Genomic DNA, 18,902 nt, shown 5'->3' with positions numbered 1-18,902 from the left:
GAACTATTTTTTTTTGCTGTCAGTGTTAGAAGACACCTTGCTGCAGTGAATGCTGTCCTGAATGCAGATTACCTCAGCTCCCCACAGGGCACTCTGCAATGTCTGAGACTGCCAACAAACAGCACACAGCCAGCAGATGTACAGTCAGAAGTCAGTAGTCAGAGGAAAACTTTCCAGAAAGGGTGAAAATTTGCACTGCAGTGGGCAAAGCCATGGAAGCAGTGCAGGATTTGGATGCCACCACAGTTAATCTGGTTTATGTGCAGCGAGGCCAGAGGTGACTGTGCTGAGGACAGGAGTGAGCTGTTTCTTGCTATGACAGTGAGTTACTGTGTCCCTGCATCCTGAGTGATGGCCTCACTCCTGGATTAAGTGTGCTGTGTGGAGATAGAACCTCCCAGGACAGCTGGATCCTCTGCAGAATCCAAGGGGTGCCACTCTCACACCTTGCAGGGCTCTTGGCTTGTGGAAGTGCTGAACAAGCAAGCTGTGAAACACCTGTTTCCTGGTGGGAGGCTCATTTTGAGTTAACATGCACACACACATTTCAAGTAAAGCTTCACTCAAGTCACACAAAATCTGAATTATAATGCAGCATGGAAAAAGGCACCAAATCCACAACAGCTATTCCCTTCAAAAAGAGATTGTTAATCATGTTACTCCACACAACACCCCTTTCTAAACAGTTTCCAGATACCTAGTTTGGCATTTTCCATCCATTTTAAAGTATCTCTGAAGATTCAAATACTCTTTTGTCTAAACTTTTAAATTAATGTCAACTTCTACTGACAGATAAATTTTGCTTTGTCCTTCGGCAGTTAAACACACTAAACCTTTTCAAACTCACAGGTTAATAAAACATAATTGCCACTCTGCACACGACAATGAAGGTGAATTTGGGCTATAGGAAGTAGAAGGACAGAAAGATTTTTCTGTTGCATGTCAGACACTTTGATTGCAGTGCACAACAAAAGGCTGATGCTGTAACAGAAAACTTCAGTAGCTCGTATCAGCATCAGAAATGTTTTCAAGCAACACCAAGAATGGAAATACTCCTTGATCTTCTGGCTCCCAGCACATAAAAGCTGCACATACCCTCTTTCATCAGCCCAATGTCAAAAGCTGTGAGGCAATATTGAGTGTACAGGAGTTACAATAGTCTTTATTATGTCATTGCACTAATTAACACACAATTTACTAGTTTGAGAAGTGTTCTGATATGCTTGCCATGTGCATCATCCAGAACTGTTTCAAATGCATTTACAGCTCATAAAACAGATCTACTTTCTCAGTTCCTTTCCAGATACAGATCTGAGGGAATTGCCTGAGAACTGTCCCTCAGGCAGCAATGTCAGTAACTCTCATATTGCACAACTTTGGCAGAGACAAGGATTGGGGATGGACTACACTAACTCCTTTCCTGTAAGATTTTCAAGCATGGTGCTGCATTAGAAAACCCTTTTCACATCCAGTTAGTATTTTATAAGCCAGAAAAGCATAAACACCTGCCTTTCTTATTCTTTTTAATAGAAGAAGTAACACATCTAGCTTCATGTTGCAACTGTGAATTAATTTTATTGCAGAATCAAGGCAGTCTGGTGAGCTCTTGTCAGCCACACTGCACAGAATGTGCAGTCACATTCTGACTACAGAGAGGGAAGCTACAAAGCTATCCTGGGTTTGTGGGATGCTGAAGCACTGGCTCCAGCAGCTTCTGCAACAGGAAGAGCAGACAGGGGGCCAAAGTTCTCCTCTGAGAATAGAAGTCCTGTTCAGAAGGTTTCTTCATCTCATTTTCTGGGAGAAATGGATTATGAATGGGGAAAAAAAGAGAGCCTTTATGCACTTACACGGAGAAATCATCACCAAATCTCCCTTTTACTCCCCACATATTTGAAATTCATTTCCTCATCTTAATTTGTGAGGTTTTCATACTTAGAAGTCACAATACAGGAAACTGCTGTGAGTTTGGTTGTTGTAGTGCAAGGACATTTGATTAGCAGGATATTGCTCCTATCATGACCCTCACAACCTTCCTGCAGCCCAGCAGCTGACGAGAGCAGTCACACTGAAAGGCTGCATCCTGCGCAAATGTTTAGTGGATAAATCACCTGGTGGAGCTGGTGTGAGTAAAGATGAAAAGAACAACAATGAATAGATTGTAGATGAGTAAAAATACACTGCCCAGGAGTCTAAGGTAACAGACAGCCACTGCAGAAAACTAAAGAAACTAAATTGCAAACTAACAGAAAACACAGAGTCCTGGCTGTAAGTATACCTCTGTTTGAGGAGATGAAAAATCCAAGTCTACATGCTGCAAACACAATTACCATTTCCTCTTTCCCAACCTAAATGAACACATAAAGCCTTGAGAAAAAAAAAAACAAAAACAAACACCACCAGTACAAAATTGTGGTTTCCTGCACAAATCCAAAGTCACTACACATTAAAGCTAAAATAAAGGATCCTGAACAGCATTGTGGTAGTCTGTTCTTCTCTGTGCATACTCATTGTTTAATTAAGCAGGCCCCTTGCCCAGGAAGTCATGGGATGACTGTGCCCAAGCAAAATACCCCATCCTAGTATTTGACATGTCATGATTCCCAACATTTTAACAACCATATGGCTGAGATCACAAGCTTTATTTGACCCACTTTGCCCTTACACACCCATAAAACCAAGAGGCTGTGACACCACAAGCATGGGGACAGCACAATCGCGCTTGCTGTCACATCACAGAGTTCAGACCTGGAAATGCGCCTGTGTGTTAACTTGCTGATAAAGAACACCCTTCTGAAGCTCAATTTTACTTTTTCAGGGTGGCCAAGGCAACACAGGTAACCAGCCTGAGTCTGCCTGTCCCTTTCCACATTATGCAGCTGCCTCCTGAAGTGTAACGTGCCAAACAAGTCCAGCACAGGTTCCTGCTGCAGGGGGAAAAGAGGGAGGCACTGGGCAGGTGCCAGACACGGTCTGCGACATGGGGGACATTGCTTTCCTGCCATCCTAAGAACTGCCAGCACAAAACTCTTAAAGATATATATGTTACAACAGTCTCATATGTAACAGTGTAAATGGATATGAATAAAAAGTACAACTTGAATAAAACGTACAACTCGAGTAGGTTTCGTGCTGCAGGTGTGAGCTCCGAAGGCCCGGGGGGTCTCTCCTGATGAGCCCCCGAGTTCAGCGGCCCCACGCCGGCCACCAGCCCCGCACGGCAAAGCCGACAGGGGAATCTCCCCGGCTCTGGCCGGTGAACAGCACCCTCAGTTCGTGCAGGAGGAGGAAGGGGGAAGGCAGGGAGCCCAGGGGAGCCCCCCGGTGCAGAGCGATGCTCCCGCTGCGCTGCGCTCTCACCTGCGGCCGCGCTCCGGGCCCCGGCGGGCGCTGCTGCTGCGGCTCCGGGAGAGGCGCTGGATTTCCTGCGGATCGCCACCCTGCTGAAGTGCGCTCCCTCCGCTCCGCTGCTCCTCGGGGCGGCCGAGAAGCGGAGAAAGGCGGACTGGGGCAGGGGCCGGGGGCTCCGCAGGGCCCCCCGCGCTGCCCCGAGGGCCGCGCCGCCCTCAGCGCCCGCCTGCATCGCTCGGGCCTCACCTGCGGCCGCTCCCGCCCGGCCTGCCCGCAGCGCACCTGCCCGCAGCGGCACCGCCTCCGAGCCCTGCCCTCGCTACCTGCCCCGGGACAGCTTCCCCGCCTGCATGGCGAGACACAGCCCTGCTGTGGTCACGGTCCCGGCCCGGAATGAGCGGTGGCTTTGTCCCGGCCGGGTGCCCACGGCGCAAGTTCCCCCTGCGGGCACCGCACCCGCTCCGCTTCCTCCGGAGCCGCGCCGGGAGACCCCGGCCCCGCTCCCCTTCCCCTTCCCGTTCCCGTTCCTGCGGCCGGCCGCGCTCTGCCCCCGCTCACCTCCGCAATGCCGGCCCAGCTCCTCCAGGGCTGTCAGACACCGTACCTGACATCAAAGGAGCTGCCCTGACTGCAACACAGTCCCCCGTGCCCAGCGAGAACATTGGTGTCTCAGTGGTGGTGGAACTCAAAGGTATCTCTGAGTCCCAGCACTTAAAAGTGAGTTTCGATGCCAGGGACGGAGCTGCAATTCTTTCATCAGTAATAATTCCATCCAGGCCAAAGCTCTTGCCTCTTTGCCAAAGTCGCTAAATTTTCATCAATGGGAAAGGCAATCAGCAGGCTGTGCTGCTTTGAGAAATAGTTCTACAGCAGCAGTGTCTGAGAGCAGCTGTTTACCTGGTTAGCCAAAAAACGATGTTCAGAGGAAGAACATCTCCACCTGTGCCACTGTGAGAGCAAGCCTGTTAAGAGCTTTGAAGTCTGTCAGGGAGCTTGATGTGGTGCAGTTTGGGGCAAAGCAGTTAAGAAACAGTGCTCCCACTACACAGGGATTTCCTCACCTTTGGAAACCCAAGGTTTTAGGGCTTCCCTAAAGGTGGCCTCCTGTTTTGGAGCATGCTGGCTCATTTGCCGTCAGCTGCAGCTGGAGGATTTCTTCATGAAAGAGGAGTGCAGCTACACTCCAGGAATGGCATCCCTTTGGCAGCAGTCCCACACAACCTTTAGTTACCAGGAAAACATGGATTGCTGGGGCTTGAGAGAATATTCTGGGGAAGTTCCCCTCTGTACTTACCCTGCTCTTACATCTCTTTTTGATCACTGTCAGAGATAGGAAGTGGGCAGACAAGACCTTTCATTTGACACATACAGCCACTCTTAGGCTTTTATATATTCCAAAATGAGATTTTATGGACTGCTCAGGCAAGCTGCTGACTTCACAACTCCCTTGAGTCCCAAGGGACAAGAATACCTTTTGTCATCACCCACAGAGCCATGTGTACAGCACAGCCACATCTGCAGGGGGGAACCATGAGATGGGGCATCAAAGTCCTGTGCTACAGGGTGAGGATCCTGCTGAGTCTTTTCCAGGAGGCTTTCTTGGCAGGCAGGACAGCTGTGTGAAGCTGTCAGCTTCACTGTCAGCTGTGTGAAGCACCAGCAGTGTGTGACCCCTGGGAGGCACGGCAGGAGAGAGGACGTGGTGGTTTTCCCATACCACACATGAAGTAGTGAAGGACCATGAGGCAGAAGCCAAGTGAGTGAACCTTCTGCTTTCAGTGTCAGCAGTGAGCAGGAGGGGAAGAACTGGTGCAGCTGGGACGTCTGCCACCATCTCACTCTTTTGGTCTCTGTAGTCATTCTCTGCCAGAAGAGGCTTGATCACTTACAGCCATCCCCTTCAGTTCCTGATAAAAATGAAGCAGCCAGATCACCTCCTGGATCCTTTTCGTGTGCTTGCAATTGCAAACATTAGGTTTGACTTATGCAAACACTGAAAAAAAAAAAGCAGTGGCTCAGAGATAAAAGACTGATTTATGTCCTGACTTCAGTCACCTGACTAGGGCTGGGCATATGGACATGTATGAATCACTTATTACTGAACTTTGTACTTACCTCTTTAAACACAGAGCTTTGCTCCTAGAAGGAAAGCAGCTAAGGAAACAAGGGCAAACACACCCTACAAATGGTAGGAACTGTGCTAATTTTGCTCGATGTTATCAGTGAGTGGAAGCTTATTACAGTGTCACTCTGGAAAATAAAGGTCACCTCAGAAAAGAAACTCGTGCCAACTCCGTGGCATTGGGAAATCAGTCACAAAAGCTCCTTTTCTTGAGAAAATCCCCCTGAAGCACACTGACATATTTAAAGCAGTGAGGTGACAGCCTGTGATAGAAGAAATCCAGGCAGACAGCAAATTCCCAGTAATTGCAAAGCATTTTTGCACTGCAGTGTGGTGCAGGTTCCCAGAGCAGCTTACTGTCTCTCTTCTTTTCAGCTAGTTACACACAGACCTGGAGCAGCTGGTTCAAGCTGGCTCTGAGCTGCTGTACACCAGCAGCTGCTCTGTTCCGCCTGCTTTGACAGGGCAAAAAACTTCCGCCGCTCTTGGCACGACCTTCCTCCTTCTCTGTGCTCTCAATCCCTCTTGTTCTCCATCTCCGGGCACACACAGAGTCCTTTGGCAACGTCAGCAAAAGGAAAAACACTTCAAGTGTAAAAGGTCAGTCAGAGATAAGTATTATCTTGGAAATCATCACCCTAAATGATTAAAAGATTAGTGTAATAACTGGAGAAGGGATCTGAGAACAGAAAAATAAGCTTACATGTAGACAGTATTGTGAATGCTGCTTAAAATATATCAAGGTCAGAAAATGGCACTGCTTGGCCAAGAGCCTTGCAGCACATCTCCCAGCCCAGGAAAAGGGCAGGAGGAGTCACACACCCCTCTGGTGCCTGGTCACCAGCAAGGCACAGCCAACCCAGCGTGGGCCATAGCTGGGCCATCCAGCTCCAAGGCTTTTGTGGCAGCAGTGAGAAATGCAGTGGGGCAGACTTGATTTATCTGTACCTTATCTGCATGAGGGAGCAACAACAGAAACCCTGCAGAAGCCACAGAGGTGGTGAAGGAGAGCAAGGGCAGCTGCAAGACAGCCTCAAGCAAAAGTTGAAAGAGCGCTTCTGGTGTGTGAAAGTCATGGAAGCATTCAGCTTGTGCTGCTGGAGACCCAAAGCATTCAGGGAAACAGGACTTTATAGGCAATCTTGGTTCTGTTTGTGAGAAAACAAATGCATCACTTTGCATGTAAACCATTGTTCTTCCAGTAAACCTCTTTGGATTAATATTTTACTAATGGAAACAACCTTCAGAAGACTTGATTTTCACTAACTCCTCAAGTGAGACCATTTCTGTTGTTGCCATTGGTCAAGATTCTTTTTTTTCTGCTGGAATTTAACTTTACTTTCTCCATAGTTGCACTATAAATCTGTTCCATGATTCAGTTCAAGGCATCTAGCTTTGATTTTTCTGAGTACTATCTTGTGCTGTATCCCACAGAAAATCTGTTTAGTAACATATTTTTAGAGCATTAATCCACAGGACCCTGAGAGAGAAGATGCATGAACTCAGCACCTAACACAAGAAGATTTCTGAAACTTTCTAAACATTAAAAACATCAACTTGTTTTATAGTTTATTTTGAACTGATTTAGACAGTAACTTCTCAGAAGTCTGAGAAAATGCTGCCTTTCTGTTAGATATAAAACTCCAAATAAAAACTAAATTAGAATATAGGCTATAATATAGAAAATTCCTATTAGATACATAGCTAACCAAGCCAAGTCCTGCCTAAGCTATTCTTTAATTCATCAGACAGTTTGAATCTTCTGTGAACTGCATTTAAGCCACCAAACCAGTTCTGCCAGCAGGGAAGTATAATGAAGAACAAGAACTGGTAGAGCAGAAGATTGAGTAGGATACTAATTAGAGAAGAATTTCACTCATCTCAGACCCTCATGCACATTCCAGATGAAAAGTCTCTTCCAGTGGCACCAGCAGCCACTGCAGTGTGTGACACTGCAGTGTGTGACACTGATACACAGGTTAAGCAAGAGAATTTGAGGCAGATACTCAGCCTCCCCCAAATTGTGATGCGGGCAAAAGCAGCACCCAGCACCCAGAGCCACAGCTTCTAATAAATATAATACAATACAAATCTCTGTTCTGCCTTGCTTGACTGGGTAAAAGGGAACAATATTGTGTTTAATCTCTTTCTCCCTGTTATCATTTTGAGCCCCATTGAAGATAATGATGGGGACTATCCAGCAGCAGGTTTTGTCCACTTTCAGCTACTGCAGTAAAGAATGCTATTTATAGCCCCCTAGAGCCAAGATTTTTCCCTCTATCACACAGATGGGTGCTAACATGTAGCTTTGCAAGAACAGCAGTATGATAATTAAAGGAAGAAACATCCCTGCTACATATTGCTTTGTTGATAATTTTGTCTCACCCCTTTTTTGCAGCACAGAAGCATTCAGTATATTGCAAGCAAATTCTTGGAATTGACTGGAAATAGGTTGAGATAAAGGTACCAAACACATCCCTTAGTTTTACTGAAGGATTGCTGCTTAGAGGGAATAATTACTCCCTCTAATCAGTTTTGTTAGGTAAGTCTTGCAGAGCAGCACTCATTTAACAGAGACTGATTGCTTTTAGAAGTTGGAATATTCCTCATTATCATCGCCACGGATTAATGAACTGTGTCTCACTATCCAATTGATGTCAGTCATTTAGGTTCCATTAGCAACAGGGCTTTAGCTTTGACTTGCATTAACTACAGGCAAAAACAAACTTCCATAAGGTCATGTTGGCAAGAAAGGAGAGAGAAAGCAAGCTATACTCCAGAAAATGTTCTACTTCTCCATTCCATCTTTTATTCTGTAATGACAATCAACAGCCAGGTTGGAAATTAAAAAAAAGAAAAAAAAAATTAAAAGACCTGGTAATTTAAGACACTAAGTTGGGTTTAGTGGGAAGATGCTCTAGGATTTCCTTGGAGCCCTCTCTCCTCCAGGTGAACAACCCCAACTCTGTCTGTCTCCATAGAAGAGGTGTTTTTTTTGAAGAGTCATGTACTGCTAAAGTGCTGGATACATCAAATATTAACCACTGTCCCTCTGTGAATGCTTACCTAAACAGTAAAGCAAAATGTTTTGGTTCTCTGCTTAACAAACCAACACAGGTAGAGCATATGGCTGATAAAACATGTTGTGAAAATAAAAGCCTAATTATAACTTCCAGCTCTGGAAGAAAATATACGAGTCAATACTGTCCTAACTTTTGGTTTTTCCTTGTTGTAAAAACCAAGCTGTCAGGTACTTCAAATTACTTCTAAAAAGGCATATGGTACATGCACAGGAGTTTCAGCATACTTCTTAATAATTTATGGTGACTTAAAACAGAAAGACTTCAAAGCTGTTGCTGCATTTGCAAACTCCTCTTAAGTTTTCCTCCCTTGTTTTCCTCCATTCTGTTCTGCATTCCACAGACTCCCTTGCGTATTTCTGGGATAAAATGTTATTATATGACTGTGAAAAGAATATAAATGTTGCTTGTATTCAACTTCAACTCGCTGTTTTATCCTGAATCTAAAAAAATAACATTCTATTCATAATTTTTTTCAACTTATTTTTACCCCCAGATATCTAACATTGTCTAATTTTGGAACTTAGTACTTCAAACTATCTTTACAGTGTATATCTATGCTAGGCTTTATGCACTGCAAATGGCTGTACCTTTCCATAATGAAATCTGCCATGTGTTTATATTCCAGCAGAGATAAAATAAGCACATTTGCACAGATGAGGAGTCTGAAACTCCAGAACCTCCAGAATCTCCATTTGTGCTTTGTCACAGATTTATATTCATGGTTTTGAACACCCTTTTAATGGGCTTGAGTCACTTAAAAGAAAATTAATGTTCTTTACCACAATAAGAGCATCTATATTTTACTGAGCTATCATTGTTGGGGAAAGAAAAGTTTTCCCATGTTCAGGCATCATTTTTGTCTTGGGTCTGGTGACTCAAATGGCCATTCTGGTTTACAAGCCTGGCAGACAGTCAGAAGGAGGGCATAGGTCTACAGAAATGAAACCAGCAAGAGAATGTTAAACTCCAGCTATTTATAGTGAATCTCTTTCCATACTAAGCACTGCAGAAATAGGAAAAAAAGCTCTGAGCCAACTCCAGCCCTTGAGCAATGCAGGTTCTGGGGCAGTGTATGTACCACATGGAGTAAATAACTCACCTTCCTGCCCACATCTAAAACCACTTTGGTATTTAACATGTGCAGGTATGTGGAGAGGTGAAGGATTGCACGTAATCACTTCACTCAGTGTTGGTGTTTTCCCATCACACACTCTTCATTTGCCTATCTGCAGGTGAGACATAACAGCACCCAACTCACAGAAGTGTTGTGGGAAAGAATTAATATGCATAGAGTGCTCTGAAGATAAAAAGAGTTACCCTGCATTTGTCTAAGATAACAAAAACCTTTGAAAGCCATGGTGGCTTCACAGAGGCATTTTCCTTTTCAGTAGTGTAGGAATTTGAGATTGTTGGTATTTTTATTGAGTGCATTTATGTAAATTCTGATGTTATGGTTTGCAAGGCTGAAGTTGAATCACAAACTGGTCACCAGATATTGGGCTCACATCCTCTACATTCAGAATTTGCTCTTCAAGGAAGCTCTGCACTCAATGTCGCTTTCCATAACATGTTTCCAATCTGAGTAAATAGCTTCAGTTTTAATACTTCAACCAATATGACAGCATTGAATAACAAAAATCAATTTCCTTGAGAGACATAATCAATGCTTAAAAATATTAAAACCCTCCACAGGTAGGAAATCCTATGAAATAACATAAATGGAAACAACTGTCTCATTATTTATTTCCAAAGTTTCCTGATAACTCAGTTAAAGGATATGAAAATTCTTCTTTCCCCCCTCATATAGAGCTTTCTCACAAATAATATTTTCTCAATCATAAATTGTTATTACAATAAATTAAACTTTTTTTTTCTCTAAAACCAACCAAGAAATCATATTCCTCAAGCTGGATACTTCCACTGTGATACAAGAGAATATATAAATAATAATGAAGGAAATATGTGTTTTCTAATATACCACTCTAGTCAAGAAGGAAGGAAAATCCATCTTGCAAAGGTCAATATTTTTTACTGGTTTATTAAGCTTCTGCTGAGTTGACAACTATAGCACTGAGCCTTATTTTTGTGCAAAGTTAAGACCTTCTTCTTCCATCCGGGCAATCACTCAAACCTTCTACTGAAAAGAAAGCAGTTGTGGCTGTGCCTTTACCATAAACAAACAGATGAGAACTGGCTTTATTCCAAATAATTTTTCCCAGGATGCACATAATTATGACTATCTATTTTAGCTCCATTTTCCCCCTCTGTCTTGTTCTATATAAAAAATCTTCCATGTTTGTCATTCATGGGCTGCTAGAAGATGTGGCTGCCAGGCCCTCTCCATAATTACTATTTCTGTTCTTATTATTGGTAAAATCAACCCAAGGTTTCAACATTGTTGAATACCTCATTTGCCAGTGCCCTGTCAGTGTTTATTTATAGTGTTAGGAGAGTTAAACCACAGCTCCTGCTGCATTTAGGTACAACTGGAAGTGCTTTGCATTTCTTTATGCATAACTGCAGGATTTATTAAGGGAGGTAGCTAGAAACCAAGAATTGCTGCCACAGTCACTGAAAACTTCAGCTTCAGGATCTTTCCCATTAAAATCTGGTGTGTATACAGCAGAAAACCAAGAGTACAATGGTCAGAAGTTACCTCCTGCTCCAGAATGTGGAGTAATGCTTCTTCCCAAGGCAGAAATTACATAGACATTTTCTTTGGAAACAAAAGTTATATTTTTGAGGGGTTTTTCAGTTTGTTGGGTTTTTTCCCCCAGTTTATTTCGGTGACCTTTCTCATACCATTGCCTCTCAGAGCCCTGCACAGGACCAGCTGAAGGGATGACACAGAAAAAGGGGAAGAAGGAATATGGGTTAGAAGTTTCTGAAACCATCTTTGAAATCAGAACATTCCCACAAGGGGTAATCCTCTGTGAAATTGCTTTCAAAACACACTGAAGAAGAGAAGTCTGCTTCAACTCACAGAAACCCTTAACTCAAAATTGAAAAAGAGGAGTAGCCAGTGTGAAAAATTCTAGCAGTCACAGTTCTGCTAAATCATAGTGGAACCTGCTGCCCAAGGCACTTCTGCAATGAGAAAAGGTAATGTGGGAGAGCAACCCCTGCTAGGTGAGAAAAAGGAAGCGACAAGTGGGAAGAACCCAGCCAAACACAGCTCTCAGACTCCATTTCTGTCACCATGCACAATTTGTGTTTCTATCCAAAGCACCTCCCCAGCCAGCCAAAAACCAGCCCAGCTGTCCAACTGTTCCCATTGAGTCAAACACCACAGCAAGCTTGGAGATGCAATCCTTCCCCCAGAATCCTCCTGGCCTATTTCTAAAAGCTGGACATTGTCTACCCCTCAGGGACCCTAAGAGCAGCAAGGTTCACAGAGGAGCTGCAGCAGCACTTTCCTGCCAGGGCTGAGCTCCTGGATCAATGTGGGGGGATTTTCACCTCTCTGCTTTCAGAGCATGACTCTTCTGCAAGGAAAAAGGATGTTCCTTACTGTAAAAAAGCAGGTATGGTACAGCATTGCCAAGCCAAATTTATCTTGATTCAGCTCTTTTGCTTCTACATCCCCTGAGGATGGAGATCTGCATCCTGCAGAGCGTCCTTGTGCTGAAAGTTTGTGCAGATGTTGCAGCATTTCAGAGATCACTCAAATCTGCTGGAAACACTATATGGGGAAACTGTATTTTAGTATCTGCCTCAAACTCAGAAAACAGAGGAAGCATCTTGGCTTTAATTCTGATTCCCTTTCCTCTAATGTTGATTTCCCTTCTTAATTTCCTCTTTGATACCTTTGATTGATCTCTAAGAATGAAATGATTGTGAAAGTCTAAGCACTGCAAACTGCTGTAAATAGAAGCAGACCAGACAGAATGGTGTTAAATGAACAAAAATGGCCAGTTTATTCACTGGAACAGTTATGCATTACACTGTAATTTTAATTGGAACATAAAGATGTAAGAATCAGTATATCAGCTTCTTTAAATTATTTTCTTCAGCACTAGAGTGTTTTTCCCAACCATTTGACTGCATGATCATATTACACATGTACAAGCACAGACTTTATGAATCCCTCACAAGGTATTAATCTAGGATTGTCTACAAGGACAAGGAAAAGTTAACATGAGAATTACTTCAATTTTAAAAATAAATGATGCATTTTTGGAAACAAGAATTATTTAACTTTTTTTGCTTTTAGCATAAAGTAGCAACAAGAAGAGTTTCCAATATTCAGTCTTTAGCAAATGAACATATATACTTTTATATTCTTCACCACCTAGAAACACTTCATCATTTAACCCCAAGAAGGCAGGACAACATAATGTCAATTCAACATAGGAGTAGCTGAGTTATTACAGCAGTAAACATACAGTATACAAATTTGTGTTTGTCACAAACTCCACCAATGCTAAAACTCTTTTGAAAGGAACACAGCAATCTGTATGGTTCATTAAATACAGAACATCATGCAAATGGAAACATTCAATAGATTACAAAAATCACAAAACATCAGTTTTCTTTTTTTTTAAATTGTTTACAAAGGATCAAGTTAATTAACCCTTTAACAGTCAAACCACAGGGCTGAAAATCAATAGGGAAATAAGTAATAAAATGGACTTAATTTAACCACTGGCATAGCACACATAGCCATATCTGTGAACAGGAGAAATAATAATAAAATAAGCTAGATCACTCTTATTTCTTGTTCATAGCTGATAAAATACCAACTAGCTAGCAAGCCAGTTTACTTGAAACTTTTATCAAATTCTTCTTTACTGATTTTCCAAAATATTTTTGAAATCAAGCAACCACCTATTCAATAAAAACTCAGATTACTAACACTGAGAAAAAACATACACTCTTATCCACTCTTTTACAGCTAATCATGATAATCTAAACAAATAGCTTTGTAGAAAGACACTTTTGAAATACAAGGCTCTATCACCCAGAGTCTGCCCACACGTTAACTCCAGTAATGAAATATTGGATTTTTCCTTTACCTTTTGTCACTTTGTCACTTGGGTGCCATTACAGTTCACAAAGGGGATTTTCAAGAACTCCACGGGAAACAGATTAAAAACCAATAAGGATTTAAACTGTGCACCTCCAAATGAAAGATACAGACTCTCTGTGATAGTTCTCTTGCCCTCCTAGCAAGAGGAATATGCATATCACACAAGAAATAAGAATTTTCTAGCTTAGTTATGGACATGGAGAAGCTACACGATGTTAACAATGTCATGCACAGATTTTCCATTGCATATTTTGATGTATTTGTGCCTGAAGGCGAAAGGCAATTGCTTTTTTATTTCTTTTCCACAGGATGCTTAATTACACTAAAAAAAAACCCCTTAATGGTTAAAAAAGTCTGAATAGTATCTATCCCTTTCAGACTCACTGCACACACAGCAAAGGAAAACTGAAGAAGAAGTGATGACTGGAATTTTTAAAGAGGTAACTATAGCAATTATCATACTTCAAAGGTAAAACATCAGTCCCTGCCATTCTCAAACAAAGATTTCCGAGGAACAAAAGAAAGAAATTTACTGTAACTTCAGTGGATATGCATCTTCTGCCAAAGAAAGGAACAGACCTCAGAAAGGCTGATGTAATTTATACCTTATGATGCTGATGGTCAGTCCAGCTGTAAGTGGAGCTGGCAGCACAGCTACTGACTTTGGCAATGCAGGATGAACCACAAGGTTGGTACCAAAATTAGGGCCTGGACTCTTGAGTGTCATTCCCAGTGGGATAAGGTCAGATTTTACTGACAGCTTACTTAAGTAATTCCAACATAATTATGGTGAGCAGCCTTCATAGGTGAGGTCGTATTTCGTAAGTGAGGTTATATTTCATAACATAATCTCCTTTATGTACACACATTAATATGGTAAATGGCTTAAACAACTTTGTCATTGTTTTTAAAATAAAAAACAAACTGAAAATCCACTTGGCATTAAAACTTGCAGCGTTAATTACAGTTTCATTCTACAAACTCTGCTGTATAGCTATGATTACATTAATTTACTATGAAAAATGTGGATAGAGAAAGCACAGAGATGCCAACCTGTCAATCAGATCAATCAGAAAGAATATCACTATTGCCCCCATTTAGAAGGCAGAAAATCCTATACAATTAGCATGAAAAACAGTTATGTCCTCTTTCTTTAAAACCTCCACATATGTTCTGACTGATAGAAAATATATTTTTCCATACTATTACATTTTACAATTTATTTTTCATATTTTTCTCTTTTTATATTTGTTTTTTTTCCTATTTCTTTCCTTTTCTTCTTTTCCTCACACGTTTCCTATAAACTGGATTTCCACAAGCAGATCATTTCACTGAACAAGGAATAATTTTTCACTACATCAGAAAATAAAACCCAAACCAAAATGCTCCTGTTTTGACCTAAATGACCCTATTTTGAGTAGGCTATTTCAAATCCAAAGAAATTTCAAGGCCATCACAGAAAACAAAAGCTGTGTTTCAGACACAAAAGTCAGAGCAGGATTTGAATTGCCTTCTTACTGAGTAGAACACATAGCTGTGTTTCTAAGTATACTCAACCATTACAAATATATCTATAATTTTTTCTTAATCCTTAAAAATCAGAATAGATATCAACACAATGTAAATTAATTTTAAATGGGCAAAATTTTGCAACCCTTAAAAAACCCCAGGCTTTTGTTTCTGGTTTTGTCTGCATGTAAATATTCCCTACAAAATCTCAAAGTTTTATATTATCAATCAATATATAACAAAGAAGAGGTTTTCATCTTAAGTTCAAGGTATGTATTTTATTTTATTTTATTTTATTTTATTTTATACTGGTTAACTGACAAAAGTTGTCCCAGAGACCTACAGAGTTTTTTAACTTACAATGCAATAACTACAACCATTTGTACATCAAAGTTGATTTGTTTCTAGTTTTCTCACATTTCCAACAATTACATTTTATTACATATAAAAAAATGTAAATTGAAAACTTAGGAATTAAAAATTTAAAACTTAAGAGAATAAAAACATTTATTTCTATAAAACAGGGCCACAACTTCTATACCACTGGATGTTCTTTCATAACTCTTGATCCACATGGACATGCATATGTTTCTAAACTTTTTGATAACCTTTTTTTTCCCCAATAAATTTGTATCTATATAGAAAGGAAACATATTTCACTGAACTACTGCTTAACTAAAGTTTAGGAAAATGCCTTTGATTTGGATAAGAAAATAGGAAAAACTATTCCAAGTGCAGTCAGTGGTAACTGCATTCAAAGTGCTATGCAAACTCCTTCTCCTATTAACAATATACAGTAGCTGTCTTTGTTGGACACAGATATTCTTACACCAGTCAGACAAGGTCAGGAACCTAGAGATGCTTTTTGAAACCTGAATTTGCCTCAGACAAAATACTGTGGGGATTTTTTAAAAAATCAAAATAGCAGCTAAACTCAGTGTCAGACACCATGATGGAGCTGAACAAGTTTCACTTGACCTTTCTATAACAAGACAACAAGCAGCTTAATTATGATACTGAATAGTGATGTAAAGGTATATGAGAAAAATCATGTGAACCCCATGGAAACCAAAGTCACAACACTGCCAAGTGTTATCTGTTTGATCTGATCAGGACTGGGTATCAGTTTGTTCCTATTTTCTCTATCTCTGAGTGTTTTGTTACTACAGCTCAGCTGCTTTGCCAAGGTTACACGACAGACGTTGTTGATGACATAAAATATTTCTATTTACAGCACCTTTGTTCTTGGTACTATGGTAATAATGATTTGTTAGGCACACTGAGTGGTCACCGATTCTTTCCTCTGCTGATGTTTTCTGTATTGTAACATTTGGTAAGCACTGTTACTAAAAAATCTGACTTCATTTTCTCAGATTCAGGCAGAATTGGAAAGAATTGTTCCAGCCACACTTGCAGCAATTTTTTTCCCCAGCTGCCCCGTACCTTAGGCTGTACTGTGTTTCCCACTTGTTGGTCAAACATGTGCTGCAGAGAAGGAATAAAGACATGTGGAAATATCCAAGCCTCTCTTCTGTAAATAAATTAAGGCCACCTAACCAAACAAGGAGCCTGCTAGTTACCAACAAGTAGGCAGCACTGCAGACTTGTTGCTCCACCTGATGACTGGATGGGAAACCCACAGATGCTGAACCCTCTGTTTAGCAATTTCCCTTGCTGCCAAGTACTGTGCAAAATAAATTCCTCTATCCTTGATTTTGTTCTGAAACTCACTGCTTTTAAGAAAAAAAAACAGGCTTACTCAGCTTTTGCAGGAAAGAATCTTTAACTAGGAACACTGTGCACTGTTGCGATAGAGTCTGCGTAGTGTTGATCACCTGAGTATTTGTCATAAACTGACATGAGCTAAGGTTCTGTGTCTGTTGATTTTTGGCAAGGAAAAAATGCACTACAGTAAAGTCCTGCTGACTTTGATCCACACCATCAACCCTACGTGCATGAGCTCTTTCTCCACAGAATACTTCACACGAAACGCACACGACTTCCCCACTCAAACCAGCCTTTCCTGGTAAGGCCTTGAGCTAGGATCCTGAATATGGGAGTGGGAGGAAAGAATGTTCTCAATTAGCACACAGCATTTTACTTATTTTAGATTTTCTTTCTCAGATACCAAATAGAAAGTAATCCCAAAAAACAGCACCAATTCATGATGCGAGAAGTATAATTACAATGCAAGCAAACAACTGAAAACAAATCAGTACATTATCCTTTCATCTCCTTCTTAGGCTTAATAATTATCTTTCAGTGAAGAGCTAGAACAAAACCAGAAGGTAGTGTCATAGGAATTAAAAAAAACAAGTGCATAAACAATATCAGTGCAGCAGCAAAATATACAGTCATTGTTAACATTCCAATTCAACCCATTTCCAACATTTTTGTGCAATAAAAATTGGCCATATGCTGGCCAATGCAACAAGCCTTTTTTTTTTAATATTAACACAGTCATTCTTCACTGAAGCTATTTCTGCTTGGATTTAAAAAATAAAATTAGTTAAATACAACTCTCACCAAAAAAAAAAAAAAAAGGATTGTATTTTATAAACACAAAATTCTGGTGCAAATAAAGTAAGAAATAAATATCACACCCTTGAAGACAAAAAGAAATTTGAACTGGTTCCTATGGCTGAACTTAGAGGATGTGAGGGTAGGATTTTTGTAACATATTTTTTTAACATTGGCTTAAGTCTCTCATCATTTCAGAGGTAAAGCCAAGCAGCTGGGAGGAACATTTTTTTTGTTGAGATGTTAAATTTCACTACACTTCAGTTGTGATAGCACAGTTTGAGTACAATCAGAGGAACCATAAAAGAGTCTTCTTGATAGGTTGGGCTCTGTGCTTTGTGGTGTTCTTCTCAACCTTCCCTCAGTTGCCAGAGCAGGGGATATGAATCCAGACTTGCCAATGCAGCAACAAGGCAGGATTGTCCACCCACTTGCTGGGAACAACCCCAACCTTTGTTGCATGAGCTCCACTCTGTTTGCATTCTCTCTTACGTTGCATATGAAGATTAGGGGTAAGGAGGAGGCTTAGAGAGACAGTTGAGAGGGGCACACTGAGAGCTGGAATGTGGCTGCTCTTCTGGAAGAGCATTAGGACTGAAAATTAAAAAGAAAAGAGAAAAAGTGCTTAAAATACAAGGCAAAATTTTACAAGCATGTAAATAGTACAGGGCTGGAAATGAACTTTAAAAGGGGGTGAAGCCTCATCTCTAAATCCATATCCTCAGACACACAGTATACATGCAGAAAACTCTCAGTGCACAGCAAGTCAGTGAGACTTGGATGTGTTTGTGAGGTGGACCAGATATCCCACTTCACAATTCCTGAACACAATTGCTGTTTGCATGCTGGGATGACAAAGACTGTGTGGAGAAAGAAATGCATCTGTGAAATGAGAGCAAATTTGAAGGACAAGATGCAGGTGCCATCTTTAGGTGAGTATTAAAGATTGCCTATTTGTAGCTGATTCCCTTTTTGAAATGAAGGCTGGAAATCAGGTTTCATAGCTCTATAAAAATGTAATGCCTCCTGAATTTGACCTATTTACTAGTTCATTTGTATAAATACAGTGTAGCCTTCTTCATCAGGCCCCTTAACCATTACACGTTATGTAATTTACACTCCCGAAGTGTGGGGATTTCTTATGTTTGGGGTTTTTTTGGGGTTTTATGCTGCTCAAACCCTTTTTGTTCTGTCGTATATTTCTGTCATTTTACTGTTTCTCATGTACAATTTGTCTGATAACATCATTCACCTGTTAATTCACCTGTCTGGAGTGCATTTATAGCAC

General features: G+C 41.1%; 1 protein-coding gene across 6 annotated transcripts in view; it reads right to left on the bottom strand.

Annotated features, from left to right (window-relative positions):
• Nucleotides 1-12,449: 12,449 nt before the first annotated feature.
• The window catches only part of BICD1 (BICD cargo adaptor 1), a 171,877-nt gene continuing 165,424 nt past the window's right edge, over nucleotides 12,450-18,902 (bottom strand). For 3 of the 6 annotated variants that reach the window (XM_063154065.1, XM_063154066.1, XM_063154067.1), the window contains one exon: nucleotides 17,988-18,208. In XM_063154065.1, the coding sequence (XP_063010135.1) occupies nucleotides 18,121-18,208 (88 nt within the window). In that variant the 3' untranslated portion in view covers nucleotides 17,988-18,120. Of the gene's footprint in view, nucleotides 18,209-18,902 lie in introns of all 6 variants that reach the window. The other 3 variants (XM_063154064.1, XM_063154071.1, XM_063154069.1) reach the window with 3 other exon arrangements.

Source organism: Melospiza melodia, chromosome 4, assembly GCF_035770615.1.
Source record: "Melospiza melodia melodia isolate bMelMel2 chromosome 4, bMelMel2.pri, whole genome shotgun sequence".
Classification (NCBI taxonomy): Eukaryota; Metazoa; Chordata; class Aves; order Passeriformes; family Passerellidae; genus Melospiza; species Melospiza melodia.
Note: the sequence above shows the minus strand (reverse complement) of the source record. Positions and strands in the feature narration are given on the sequence as shown.